The following is a 15224-nucleotide window of genomic DNA, read 5'->3' on the forward strand; positions in this document are numbered from 1 at the left end:
AATGGAAGGTTCAGACCTGTTTAGACTACCAGTGACAAAGCAACAGGCTAGGACTGCACCTAGCTGTTAATTATGCATAACTGTAAGCCTTAATATAATCTAAATGGGTGAAAAAATCACTCCCTATACAAAAGTATGAACTGGGAAATTAATATGGAGACCAAAACTGTTTTTTTGTACCAGACTGTAAACATGTTTATTTGTGCTGTAAAGTTGGGCATTTCAACATGGTGGTTCATGGTGATTTACTTTACAGCCTCATGTGGCAATTTGAGGAACTGCAGAGCTGGGAATTAGGGTTTAAATGGCATAAAATAACATAATAATTATTATTATGTCTATTATTTAATAATTAATAATATAATTTAACTTAAAAATACCTCGGGGCACCACTCTATACTAAACTATCAATTTGGAACTTGGATTTGGAGTTGTACGCAGAAGAGGGTAGAGATGTATTCAGTCTTATACAACAATAAAGAAACAGTGTGTTTATCCACGAGCAGTTCTTTAAAGGATAAACAAAAGCAAAACACATCAAATGAAAAAACTAAAATGTACCAAACAAAAGAACAAAGAGATGTGCAGTGTTGGGAAGGTAACTTTGGAAATATAATAGTTTACCAATTACAAGTTACCATATGTAAAATGTAAAAGTAGTGTAACTATGTCAATTAATAATTTTTCTAAATTTCTAATGAATGTTTTCAACTGTTCACCATTTTCAAAAGACAGCTTCAGAGGCAGTTTAACTGGCAGAGAGGTGGCTCTGCAAATTCAAACATGAGAACCAATCAAAAGCATCAGAATAGCATCAAACTTTACCCTAACTTGACCTAGGAAACCTGCATCATAGCGCCCCTAAAATCCATTCACAGTGACACAGGGGAGAAGAATCAAACTTCACCTCCAGCATACTGGCATGAAGATTATGTTTTCATCTGCCACCCAAAGGAGCTGGTTGAAGGCTTGTGCCGATCCGATGGAGCTTGACAAGGCCAGGAAATCTGTCAACAGTGTTATGGCTACATTTGTATACAGCTTAAATGGTGCCATGATTGAGCACCCCCGCATTAGACATGACACTCCTGGGCTATTTATGAAAGATGGAGTTCATTTCACACCTAGGGGAAATGATATGTTTTACAGTAGTTAATTGCCTTAAAGGCCGCCTCCAAATGCAGGAACCATTTTGTTACGCCTAAACATAATGTTGAGTTTATTTATGTTCATTATTGTTGGAAAAAACAAACCTCTGTAGCTATAACACTATTCCAATCCTTGCCTCTGCCGCCTCTTTTATCCCCCTTTCTCCCTAGCACCCCATGGACTCTGCAGCTGTCTGGGCCCATGCTGGGCATAGCTGTTACAGCCTGTTTTTTATCTGAATAAATGTGTTTACTTTTACATTTATAGATTCAAATATTGTCCACATTTGTGATATGTCATTTTACTTTTTTTTTTTTATGTATGGTTTGCATTGCAATAAATTCTATTTATACATTTGCACTCCTTTTGTCTTTACTAATGACTGAAAATGTTAGATTTCACATTCTAACCTGACAAGCTGATCATACCAGTTGGTAAAGTGCTGGATTAAAGGGCATAACATAAAAAACAATGTCTTATCAGTGTAGTTAGGAATCCCAATTGAAGGTATAATTTTTTTGCAACATTGCTACCTCTGAGAAGGTCTTCCTCAGGTAAATACACAGGCATTGTGAGGATTATATTGTGAGATAAAAGAAACAATCAGCTGATTGAATGAACTTTTGGCCAATAAGAAAATTTTATCAATTATGTGTTTTTATACTTTTGCCTCACTATATACAGTGTAAGCCTCACAATACCTGTGCAATACCCACAAGACCTTCTCAGAGGTTGCAAAAAATGACACTTACTAGTGGGCTTCAGTGTGCAGATAATTATAGTTAGTTTCTCAGTGAATGTTCCACATTTGTCTTACCAAATGTCCAAACAAAAACCAGCACATAACATCAGCTTTTGAGTTTTTACGTTCGTCTAAGATCTATGCAAAATGTTAACCTATAAATACTACATTAAAATTTTCGTTTATAACTAGTAACTATCTTATTTTGTAAAAAAAAACAAATCACCAGTTTCCAATAGGAACATAGGAAACTGATGAATGACAGCTTTTAAGAAGCCGTAAGTTTTACTGAAAAAATTTAGTCTGATCCATTTTTATACACAATCAGGTTTAATGAATTAAAATTAATATCTTAAATGCATGACAACATCGCTATTAAAGGTTACAAATTCACAAATTGGTTTGTATGACTTGAACTAATGTTACATACTGTGCAAAGGTTTTAGGCTGGTGTGGGAAAATGCTAACAATGCTTTCAAAGAGAGACATGTTAATAGACTATTTTTTTTTAATCAATTATCAAATGCAACATGAGTGAACAGAAGAAAAAAATAAAAAGCAACACATGGTGTGACCAGTCTTTTCCTTCAATACAGTAACAGTTCTTCCAGGTACACTTGCACATTAAATAGCTTTTGGAGGAACTCTGCAGAGAGGTGGGCCCAATTATCTTGGAGAACTACCTACAGTCCTTCTGGATTGAGGCAGCCTCAGCTGCTTCTCTCTCTCCATGTAATCCCAGACAGACTCGATGACGTTGAGATTAGGGCTCTGTGGGGGCCAAACCTTCACTTCCAGCACTCCTTGTTCTTCTGGATGCTGAAGATAGTTCTGAATGACTTTTGCTGTATGTTTGGGGTTGTTGCCACGCTGCAGAATAAATCAGATGGCTGCCTAGTGGTATTGCATGATAGATAAGGATCTGCCTGTACTTTTCAGCATTGAGGAGACTATTCATTCTGAGCAAATCCCCAACTCCGTTTGCAGTAATGCAGCCCAAAACTTGCAAGGAACCCCCACTATGCTTCACTGTTGCCTGCAGACACTCTTCTTGCAGCCAAATATTTTAAATTTTGACTCATCAGTCCAGATCACCTGCTGCCATTTTCAGCATCCCAGTTCCTGTGTTTCTGTGAATAGTTGAGTCTCTTAGCCTTGTTTCCATGTCGGAGGTATGACTTTTTGGCCGCAAGTCTTCCGCGAAGGCCACTTCTGAGCTGACTTCTCTGGACAGTAGATGGGTGGACCAGGGTCCCACTGTTTTTTAGCAGCTCTGTGCTTATGGCACTGCTGGACATTTTCAGATTGGGAATGGAAGTAAGCATGATGTTTTTCATCTACTGCAGTAAGTTTCTTTGTCCGACCACTGCGTCAACAACAGTGCTCAATGTTGCACGTTTTGTTGAACAGCACGTCTGGAAACCCCTGTCTCCTTTGAAATGTCTGCGTAGCAGAGACCTTGCTGTTGCGGTATAACTACCTTGTGTACTGTTGCTGTGCTCAGTGTTGCCATGGTGTGTGACTTCTGACAGTAAACTGTCTTCAGCAGCCTCACCTTGTTATCTGAGATTGGCTGTTCCTCGCCTTGTTGTATTCCTCCTACACAGCTGTTTCTGTTTCACTTAATGATTGTGTTTCAGCGTTCACACTAAAGTTATGATCATTAGCCCTTGTTTGGTGTAATTGTTTCACATACACCTGATGATATGCTTCCAAAACCCCTGACTTTGTACAAATGTTTCTGGAAGAATTGATGCTCTTTTGAAGGCAAAGGGTGGTCACAACAAATATAGGTTTTACTTCTGTACACTCACTTTGTATTTTGCTAATTGATAAACATAATCTTTTTTTGACGGCATTCTTACTTTACAGCAATTTTCTACATCGGCCTGTGTGTGTGTGTGTGTGTGTGTGTGTGTGTGTGTGTGTGTGTGTGTGTGTGTGTGTGTGTGTGTGTGTGTGTATCCCTGCAGCACTCTCTGTTGACCAGTTTTAACTTCAGGGTTATTATTAGGACATGGATAAAGATTAGAATAATATTCACATCATCCACACATTATCTTTTAATTTAATAACTATTTAGAATCAGAATTAAATTATAATCTGCTTTATCTTTATCGGTTTCCACTGGCTCTTGATTTTCTTGCATACAAAAAATAAATAAAGCAAGATAGTTATGTCTAAACACACACTTTGTGTTTCTCTGTTGAGCTGCACTCAGATACTAACAGAAAGAGGGAGTTTTGTACTAACAAGATTAACTTTGGAAAATGCCTTCTTAATTTGTCTAACTCAGACTCAAGGGCGTCACTTTGTGTTGAAAAGTGGTTAGGGGTGTGAAGAGACACTTAGCTTGTGACACATCACCATATGTGATATTAAGTCCACAAGAATGAGATGAAAAGATCCTTAAATAGTGCTTTAAAGATATCTTCAAGCGGGGGGTCTGGGGGGACCTCCCTCAGGAAATTTTGGTAAATAAACACTTCATTTCCTGCAGTCTGGTGAAGGTTTCTACACCAATTTATGGTGGAAATGTATATTTCCACCAATATTTATGTAAAAGGAAAAAAATTCATGTGGCAGGTGATATTTCAAAATATATAAACATAATCTCAGGCATTCTGTGTTGCTTTCAGATCTGTTTCTCCTGTAGAGCAACTTTTCTCATGTAATATCATCCCTGCTGAGGCGACACATATGCAGGCATGATTTAGTCTTCCCTCCTCTTTTGTCATGTTCACAGGGAGAGAACGGAAAACTTGGCCAAAAAGAAACCGTGTCAAGAAATTGTTAAAGTTACTGATTGGTGGAAGCGCGTATATGGGTCATTTTATAATCAGTTGCTTGTTTTTGTTTTTATAGATTAAGTTACTGTTTTTGGACAATGCACATTTGTTTCTTCTATGTTTTAATTGCATTGCATGTTTTCTTAATGTTTTTTTTAACAAATTATGCTTTCAAAAAGTGATGGGGACATGTCCCCAGCGTCCCCAGTGTAAACTATGGTCAGACTACTGATCATCCGATAAGTAAGCAGCGTAAGTGGTATATAAATGACTGATAATAACACACTTAAGTGTAATGTAAGTGTTGATTATGTTTTGTGTTTATTTTTCAACTATAACTCCTCCTGTGGACAGCCATAAGGGGAGGCCACTATGAACAGATAATGAATGAGATATGAAAGTTGTAAAAAATATCAATGATGTTTTCATAGGAGACGTTATTACTGTAGCTAACAAACCTTTTTGAGAAGATATGTTTTATGTCATGTCACATTTTTGTTTTCATAGAAATACGCACCTCCAACTATCTCAGATGCAGGTGTTTTGGAAAGTATCACTGTCACACAGGGACGAAAGACTACATTCTCTGATTTGGTCAAATCATTCGAAACACCAGTAAAAAAAAAGAACCAGTTGCTTCTTTTTGTTTATAGTGTCTTCTACAAGTGTTTGTTGCCAGCTCACCACACCAACTATAATATTTAATATGCTGCAAGGAGTGACGATAATGAAACTGTCATTCATGTCTGACTCAGCTGAGATCAGCTTCAGTGGATTTGTTTAGCTTGTTATGTTCAGAACCAAATAACTATCACATAAAAAGGATAGTTTGGACGGATACCGGATCCCCATGCTTTTCATAACATCAGTCAGTCCCTAGTGGTGAGGGAACGAGTTTATGTAAGGACCATGCAAGGATGAAGAGGATAAAACAGAAATGTGTGTGAATGTGCAGCTGTACATGGGCATCTAGTGAGAGAGTTTTGAGTTTTTCATAGCTCTGAGAATTTTTAGTTATTTATTTTTTGATCTGCAACCCTTTTCTGGCTCTACTGTTCATGCATATACATGTGTGTGTATAAGTTTGTTTGTCCTGCTATGCACGCAGATAAGAGTTGTGTCTGGGCTCCTGGAGGAATGCAGCAGGTACTATCATTAAAATCCAGGCGGCGTTTCCATGACTGCTTCTGAAGTGGCGGTTTCCTGCAGCAGTGTTGTCGAACTCATTCCTGTCTTTTTGTGTTGATATAATTCCTAATTCCTCCTCTCACTTGTTGGAATTCTCATTGAAGAAAGAGACAACAGCAGCCAGTGAATGAGAGCTTGACCTGCCAGTGAGTGAGCATAAATTAACTTTGCATGGAGAGGAGCTGGGTTTCAAATCCAATCGCTGGAAAAAAAAACACAAATACATGGATGTTATCACTAGATTGTGTCACCAAAGTAAATGCTAATTCAGACTTTTAAAAAAATCCTGTTGGTCTCCACCACCTGATTCTAACACATGCACTCTCACACTCACAGAGGCTGACCACGGCTCTTTGTAGAGACTTTTAAGTCACTCTCGCCAGATCCATGGCAACCACTTGTTGAAGCCTCACTGCTTGTTGCTAAGTGATGGGATGTATTGGACCAGAAAATCCTTTCACTGACACTCCCTCCACCCCCTTTTCCACCCACCGCTTTCCCTACCCCACCCTACCCACCGCAGCTATAACAACCCACATATGTGCTCTATCTACTGCTATAGTTAAATAACAAGCAATGTTCTTATTTTGTCAAATTCAACTTGTATTTAAACACACTTCACCAAAAGAAGGTGCTATTGTAACTTTTTATTATTGACAAAGTTCTACATATTCACTAGTACTATAGGCCTATCTAAGACATTTGAAAATAACGCTTCACAGCAGCAGTATCTATCTAGTATATTAACTGTGCCCACCCATTGTTTTAACAATTTAAATTTTAGAGTCACATTTGGTTTAGATAGAAGAACCCTGCTTTATGTCTGTATGGTTCCTTGAGAGAGTTCCAAATGAGGTTCCAGGGATTCTTAAGGGGCTCAGGAAGTTCCCAATGGGGGCTGCTGGAGTCCTTAGTTATCCAGGTCCAAGAAGGTGCTAGGCTGTAGTATAATTATACTAAATGACATCACTAGATATTTCTCTATACACAACTGACCATTGCAACCATATACAAGTTTTATAATTTAACTAAAATGTATCAGACCAACACCCCCTCACATTCAGATATAATTTGGGAAGCTATTGGTTTGCATCTGTTCTCTGTTTGCTGATCCTGGTGCCCTCATACTTTCCCCACTCCCTCCCATCCCATCCCCTCCCCTCAGTGACCGATTAGCCAGTGCGGGATTCTCTCCCATTTCCATGAGAAAGGCGACGGTCGGTGAAAGGGTTAAGCCTGAGGACGAAGCCCCAAAAAGCAGCCCTAATTTTCTGCCCGGCGGGGGAGTGGGGGAAGCGGGGACAGGGAACAAAGACGCCCGGGGGAGGGGCGGAGACTCCGGCTTTACTATATGCACCTGCGGCCTGAAAAGCCCCGGACAATGAGACTCCGACACGGCCAATTACGAACGGGCCATCCACCCGCTTTCTCTGTGGAGAGACATGGGGGAGGAGGGAGGGGAGTTAAATGCAGGAGGAGGGGAACGGAGAAAGTGAATTTTTAAACAGGGTAAAGATAAAAAAGTAAATAATCGAGCTTTAAATCATTCTAGGCACTTGTCCTATAGACTGCCGCCCCCCATTCACCCTCACCCATCACATCTTCCCATCCTTGCTAGACTCATGTTGTCCTGCTAATGTTCACTTTTGTCCGTTTTATTCTGAGCGGCATCGGGCAGCGCTGACGGCTCCGCCTGTGAAGACGCTGTGAAAGTGAAAAAAGGTCGATTTTGATTGCTGTTAGCCTATGCCATTCTTATTTTCTATAATGGTTTGGATGGGTGAGGTCATGTTTGAAGCAACAGCTGATAAACACCAAAACTAAGGTGCGGTGAGGCAGATAACCAGCTTTTCCAATGCACCTGAGGGGGAGAGGAAATGATTTGGCTGTGATTCAATTGGGTCTTCTGAGAAAGTAAATATTTAACAGTAATAAGCATAAAACTGTTAGCAATAATATCAGAAAATACATCTTTGTAATATGACTACAATTAGACTATAATAGGCTACAGTTTGTAGGCCTATATGGAAAAATATGGAAGTTGTATACTGACCATACAAAAAAACAAAAATGCGGATTTGATAAAAGTTGGTAGCAAGTTTACCAATTGATTTTCAAGTGATCTGAAAATTAATGCAATGATCGTCTGAAAGGTAGGAAAAATACATTCAATAAAAATCTCAAACTCTGGCCTGATGTGAGAACAGATCAGCAGTTTTTTTTAAAAGAGATAAAACTAACAAAACACCATTTGGTCCTCTAAGGCAGTATATTACTAGCAAACAATTGCTAAACACTACTTACACTTAATTAGGTAGGCTATGCCTGTATAATCTAATGCAATCCAATCCAGCAGCTCAGCCGTACATTTTACCTTGACAAAGATAATGTTCAGCTTTGGGTGATGCAGTCAGAAGAGTTAATTCAAGGGTCATGATTAGTGCTGGTCTTGTACTGGACTGTGTTGCATGTATATTGAGAGTTGTTTCTAATATTCTGCCACCACATGTATGTAATTGGACTTGAAACACCTCAATATAATGCATATTTTTGTATAGTACAAAACCAGCAGTATCCAACACGCAGTTGAAAGAACACATGTAAACAAAACCTGAAGAATTAGATTATACTTATTCAGCTGATGAGAACCACACGATAAGCTCAAAAAAGGAAAATGGTAAGTGGGCCTTGAGTTGGGATTTTCTTGTGTCAAATGAACAGTTGTTCACACTGCTGTATTGGATTGAATTAAAACATTGTACAAGTGTGCCTAATAAATTGGCCACTGAATGTACTTTTGTCATTGTGTTAAACTTAACTCCTTCGGAATTTCAGTCATTAACTGCTTTTGAACATTTTACATGACTAGTGGGAAAAAAAAAAAACGACATTAATGAAAAACAGATTTGTACTTTTTATTAATATTGTTATGAATGCCATAACAAATATTTTTTTAATCAAAAAGGAATCAAGACTCTTAGTATAAGAGCCTAAAAATGTATACAGTACATTTACATGAATGCTACACACAGTAACTAGTATATGGCAGCATTTACATACAAGATCATTCATTCTAAAAATAGAGATACAAGTCAGTATAAAAGTTAAGTTTTCAAATACTTGGGTAGCATTGTAAACATTCATGCATCACTTTAATAGAACTGCTCTCCCAGTTCAAGAAGTAGGGCATCCGTTTCCAGTGCATGTTTAGTAATGAATGCTTCAAAAGTTAAGAACTTATCTGAATAAATCTAGCACATTCAATATTCTGTTTTTGGAGGTTGAAAATAAAAGTTCCCTTTAGCTCCATAGCAGCACTAGTAACCAGACAGCAGGCTAGACAGAGAAAATGACAGTACAGCAGCACTAGTAACTGACAGCAGGCTAGACATGACAGAGTCAGTTTGAGAGAACCAGGATTAAAAAGGATTGTTTTTAGTATGATATAATTAACCACAGGTTACGTTATCTGTGACAAGATGGAAGGTTTGCTGGAGATTTTATCTGAACGTTACTATGATACATTCTTACTGGTAGTCAAAACACAAACCATTGACAGGTCATTAACAAACATGCCTGGAAGACGTTCGTCAGTCCAGTTTGCTTGGTGGAACATAACTTGCAAGTCTCATCTGCTGTTTGGATAAAACTCCTCAACTGAAATGTAGCATTTCATATTACATTTCATTCACTTACTGAAAAGCCTAAACACAATATACCTCTTGCCTAGAGCAAAGTGACAATGAATACACATAGCAACTCTGGATGCTGCCAGAACGCCGCATCCGAACATTTACATTAAAAAAAGATAAAAACTAAAACTAAATATAGCAATTATAAAAACTCAGGCAGCAAAGACAGCATCATACCACTTCTCAGACTCAAAAACTGTCAATCCAGTGATCTGGTGTGACCAGAGGACACTAGACCTACTGAATGTAGAACTAAACTGGTTTTACATTCCAAGCAAAACCACAAGTCATCGAAGGCAGTGTATTCTGTTCATTTCCTGTGGATGCAGTGCCAATTGTCCAACAGGTGTTTTTCACGTCATCCAGCAGGATTTCAGTTAAAAATAGAAAAATAAAGAGTTAATTTTAAAAACAGCTCTGTCATTCGCGTTGTGCATTTCCTTTCCGGTTTCCCCACCGGCACCCAGCTGTTCACCAGCTCCGCTCGCACATCAGGGCAGCAACAAGAGATAATTGACAACCAGAGCACTTCAGCAGGTGATTTGTCGTCTGTCACCAGCTGAGAGATTGGGATCCATGGCACCTGGGCACAAGGTTGCCAGGTCATTTGTCTCTGTAGGGACTGGCTTGGTGGTCAAACAGCAGAAGACTAAATCCACTAACTGCACCAGTCCCCTGGCACTGACTGGGTATGGATGAACTGTCAAGAGTGCCAGTGTCACAAGTGTTTAGGGTGGTATTAAAGAGTATTGACTTGTAATGGATAAGTTCTAAAACATATAAAAAGACAAAACAACATTTCCTAATATGTACAAAATAAACAGATGTTGCGCCTGTCTTCACTGCTGTCCTTCATGGAGAGACGTCTGCTGGAGAGTGGTAGGCGGGGGGGGGGGGGGGGTGTCAGCTCTGCAAGTGTGGTGGTGGGTGTGTGGCATTTATCTGAACTGATGTGGCACCAAAGAGGTAGACAAGAACTTTTCAATCAGTTGTGCATCTGTAATTGTAGGCACATGTGGAACCTCATCGAATACAGGGGGGGAAAGGGGGTAACATCTTGTGTCTCTTTGCTTTGCCACTCTAAAATTCCTCCCCACACCTGAATTCATCTCCTGTCCAGCCAGCTGTGCGTCATAAGCATCTGTGGTGCTCTCACTCAGTTCACCCCCCCACGCCTACAGGATTCCTACTGCAGTCCTAGATGTGTGTGAGTGGGACGGTTCCGTTGAGGTAGTGCTGCTGGACACTAGTGTAGGCCCTCTGTGCTGTTGTGGGGTCACCGGCATCCCCTCCTGGTCCAGGAATGTACATGCTGATCATGTCCCTGAGGTCACCTTGCAAAGGACCCCGGTGGTGGTTTGGCGTCCCTGTTGGAGGCGAGTGGGACAGTGGTTCTGCTTTCACCATGGACATTGTGACAGGGCTTGGCTGCTGGGGGCTGCTGCTGTATGACATGGGGCTGTGGGGAGAAGACAATACAAGTTAAACACCATCTGAGAATTTAAAAAATATACACACACACACACACACACACACACACACACCTGGTTAGCGGGAGACATCAGACCACACATGTAAATGTCTTTACTCCACATTTACAGGAAGTAATCAGACATCTCTCCCATTTTTTGAAGTTGACTTTTATACAAGGATGCTGTTGGACTTTAGGTCATTACTGAATGGGCTCCTGTTTGCATTTTATCACAAACATATGCACATGTTAAGCAGAATTTTCCCTGTGTTAACAGAGTTTCTTTTAGTGCTTTACCCAATTTAAGAAAGCCATCTCTCATCCACATGGCTTTTAACAATTAGGTTAGTAAAATAAAATGCCAACAAACAGGTTCCTTTAACCCATGTAAACTTTAACCAAACTGCTCCTTATACAATAGGCAGAGAGAAGGTGTACACCTGTAGTGTCTTCAAACCCAAGGCAGATTAATAATAATCCTCATCACACACATGTTGAGACAGAGACAGATCAGGGAGAGTAACCGCTGCATGTCTGCAGAAGAACGCTAGCCGAGTTTACAATGATACCTTCAAACTCTGGAAATTCAGTCAAAAAAAAAACATAACATAAAACCACAAAAGAATTAAATATTTTTTAAAAAGGTACCGTGATGTGCTCTGCAAAGTTCTTGATCACCGTCATAACATCAGGTTTAATTTGCCGAATGAAAACTAATAAACCTGGGTCTCAGTGGGGGAAGACATTTCTTTTTAAAACGAGCATTTAACCTTCAGGTAAGACTAAAAAAACTGGGTGGGTGATTCTACTGGAATCACAGCCTTAGAGCATGTCAGGTATGTTTTCACAGAGTAACAATGAATCCACAAAAAAAACTTTGCCACATGATTTTGTTTCTTTTTTTGCTTTCTAATTTTCAAAATCTGTCTCCATTTTCAGTCAAACAGCATTTAGGGTCAGGAGGAGACACAACAGGATAATAGGACTTAAATCCCAAATAGCTGGTCAACTTTTGGAAAACAGTGTCAGACCTGTTACTGTTAATCAGTGGGAAAGGATGGGCATCAACACGTTTGGCCAACATGACTGAAAGCGTTTGACATCTAAAGTTGACATGCAAGTAACTCATATCAAAACATCTTTTAGGAAATCTTTACATGATTCACCTGCGGGAGAAAACCTTTTATACTTTTGGTTTTTGCATTTTAACACTGGAGGTTGAGTCATCAGTCAAAAGGACCAAGTTATCAGACACTGGAATAAAGTTCATCATCTATCCTCACACCTGAACATTTGTGTGTTCAATCTTTGTAGTTTGAGGGACATGAGACCGATGGCAGAACCAGAAATGTAACTGGGGACAATGGCTGAGCAGGAATAGGGGTTTGTGGGTAATAGACCACACACAGAGCAGTCCTGCCTGCTGTCAAGTCATACTGATCAACATTCCAGGCAGGACCCAGCCCAGAGCAGCGCACCACACGCATAACAAGTAGGCAACAGACTGAAGCCTGTTGTTTATCGTATGCAGAGTTCCTCTGTGGCTGAATGTACTTTAGCTCAACATTCCTACCCAATTAAAAGTATCATTTCAGTGCTTTCTTACAAGTCAGTTTTTGCACAGCAGGTGCACTCTGTAGATTGAGAATTGGAGTAGTTGGAGGTGTATTTTAGACCAAGTCACAAATTTGTAAAAAAAAAAAAATTAAAATTAAAAAGACACCCCACGCAAGTATGTGGAAAAGGTATAGAATAGAGCTGCAGTGATTAAACCCATTAAATTAATCGTCAACTATTTTGTAAGTAAGTAAAAACCGAACAACAAAATCTAATTCTTCTGATTCCAGTTTCTTCGATGTAGATATTTTCTGGTTATATATTTTCTATTTACACCTCTTTGACTGTAAACTTAATATCTTTGGGTTGTGGGAAAAAAACACAAGAACTTTGAGGACATCATCATGGGCTTTGGGAAACACTTAAACATTTCACCATTTTATAGCCCAAGCTACTAATCAATTAGGATGAATAAAATCTCAAGTTGCTGCCCTAATATAAGACAAATGTAGTTATGGCCTTGTTCTGCATTTGAACTAGTTTTGAAAAGCAAGGTCTGCCGAGGCAAAGTGGTGAGGGAGAACCCTATTTACATAAGAATCAAAGCTCAATTTAAATGAGCAATGTAAAAATGCATAATTTAAATGCCTTGACCTGAATTAAGTGGCTTACTGCTATTTGATCTCTGCACATGCTTTCCCACTTATTTAAAGATGTACTTTGGACTTATCAGGAGAGAATGGTGCAAAGTGCTCACACTATTTGATCCATCTTTTTTGGAAAGGTTATGTAATAAAATATTGGCCTTCTGTTCAGTACCTTTTAAGTTTTATTTGAAAGCAGAAAAAAAAAGTGCCAGATTGTATCTGATGCAGATGGAGGTGGATCCCCTACAGAGCATGTTAAGTGCCCACATTTGATGGCTTTCTTTGGGGTGGGTGGGGGGCTGGGGGGCTCATCTCACTTTACTAAGCATATAGCTACTTTTGATATCAATAGTTTGTCTTTCGCAACCACAAAAACTGCCTCAGGTCCATGACAAAAATATAAATGAATAGGCTATGAAAACAGTTGACTGTCCGTTTGCCTAATAGTTTGAGTAGCACAGTTAAACACTCCATAGACAGGGTCAAAGTTATCGTTTAGAAAGTGTATTTCGAATTGTACTTGCAAATTAGGCAGTTGTGGAAGGCCGCACTTTATTTTCACCTCCACCAGCAAGTAGCGTGATTTAAAAAAAAGAAAGAAGCCAAACTGTTACACAATCCGTGGAAGTTATTACTTAATTGTACAACTTGATAACCGTGTCGGGATCACTAAGACCTGTAAACACACTGTGGCTCCCAACAGACGCAGCTCACCTGTACGAGTTGCCTCCGTTCATGTAGGTCTGTGCCGCCGACATTGCAGGTGGGTACTGGAGAGCGGACAGGTCGTACCGGTGTAGCTGCTGTGTGTAGCCCAGCGCCTCGCCCTGCATGCCGGCGTACCCCCCGGTGGGGCCCCAGCCGTAGCTCTCCATCCTCGGACTACCACCTTGGCCTTGCGCCGCCGCCGCCAGCAGGTTCCCCGCTGACAGCGGGTACTTGCCCACCTGAGTGTCCTTTTTAAGCAACGGCTTTGTCTTGCGGCGTGGCTTATATTTGTAGTCGGGGTACTCCTTCATGTGGACTGCCCGGAGCCGCTTGGCCTCGTCGATGAAGGGCCGCTTCTCGGCGTCGGTCAGGAGTTTCCATTCGGCTCCCAAACGTTTACTTATCTCAGAGTTGTGCATTTTGGGGTTTTCTTGGGCCATCTTGCGCCTCTGACCCCTGGACCAGACCATGAAAGCGTTCATGGGCCGCTTGACTTTATCCATGGGGTCGCCTCCAGGTGCGCATGCCGTTTTGGAGCTCGGGTGAGAGTTGCCATTGCTGCCCATGCTCCCGGTCATGTTGCCGGTGACCGGTGACATTCCCTGGGAGGTCTGATGAGAAAGAGGCTGGCCGGTCGGCTTCAGCTCGTGTTCCATCATGCTGTACATGTTGGACGGAATCAGAAAGTAAAGTTAAGCTGACTTACAAACTGGTCGAAGCGCACAGCGTCGCGTCCACCTGGCAGGTTTCCCTACAGGTTTAACCGGGAGCGCCGGGTGATCCAAATTAACTAATTACTCACGACGCACCCGGGAGACAAACCAGAAGGCAACGAACGACCAGTTTTTCTTAAATTATAAGACTGATTGGGGCAGTCATTAGGCCTACTTTAACAAGCTACTGAAGATATACAAAAAATCAGCCGCTGCCTCTCCTTAGTGCTTTGGATTAATTCTCAGCGGAAAACCACTTGTTGTCAGTCGGCCAGCTCACACACTGAACACAACTGCCTGCTCACTCCAAAAGTTCCCCTGTTCTCGTGCAGTGGGCCGGGTGTGGACCAATGGGAGAGCGCAAAGCTTCAGTCCGTGCACGTGCATTTCCAACTGAAAAGACACTTGTTGATGGCGGGGGCGGGGACAGGAGAGGCATTCCAGGGGAAACCAGTATCTTAATAATCAATTATCATCAGCTAGACTGATCAGATTGTTCAAATGTGAAAATCGGATTTAAAAACACAGTTCTCTACAAAGAGAGAGAGTAAAAATCAGCTCAGTCAGT

At 40.6% G+C, this 15224-nt stretch overlaps 1 protein-coding gene across 1 annotated transcript; it reads right to left on the reverse strand.

The window, feature by feature from the left end:
- Positions 1-8769: 8769 nt before the first annotated feature.
- Positions 8770-14959, reverse strand: sox19b (SRY-box transcription factor 19b). Its single transcript, XM_038732487.1, has 2 exons — positions 13950-14959; positions 8770-11019 (listed from the first exon to the last, which is right to left on the reverse strand). Exons 1-2 carry the CDS (start codon positions 14609-14611, stop codon positions 10758-10760), a joined length of 924 nt encoding a protein of 307 aa, XP_038588415.1. The 5' UTR covers positions 14612-14959; the 3' UTR covers positions 8770-10757.
- Positions 14960-15224: the final 265 nt, after the last annotated feature.

This window comes from Micropterus salmoides, unplaced genomic scaffold, assembly GCF_014851395.1.
Source record: "Micropterus salmoides isolate LMB-PRFRI ecotype aquatic unplaced genomic scaffold, ASM1485139v1 Ms_hic_scaffold_2, whole genome shotgun sequence".
NCBI lineage: Eukaryota > Metazoa > Chordata > Actinopteri > Centrarchiformes > Centrarchidae > Micropterus > Micropterus salmoides.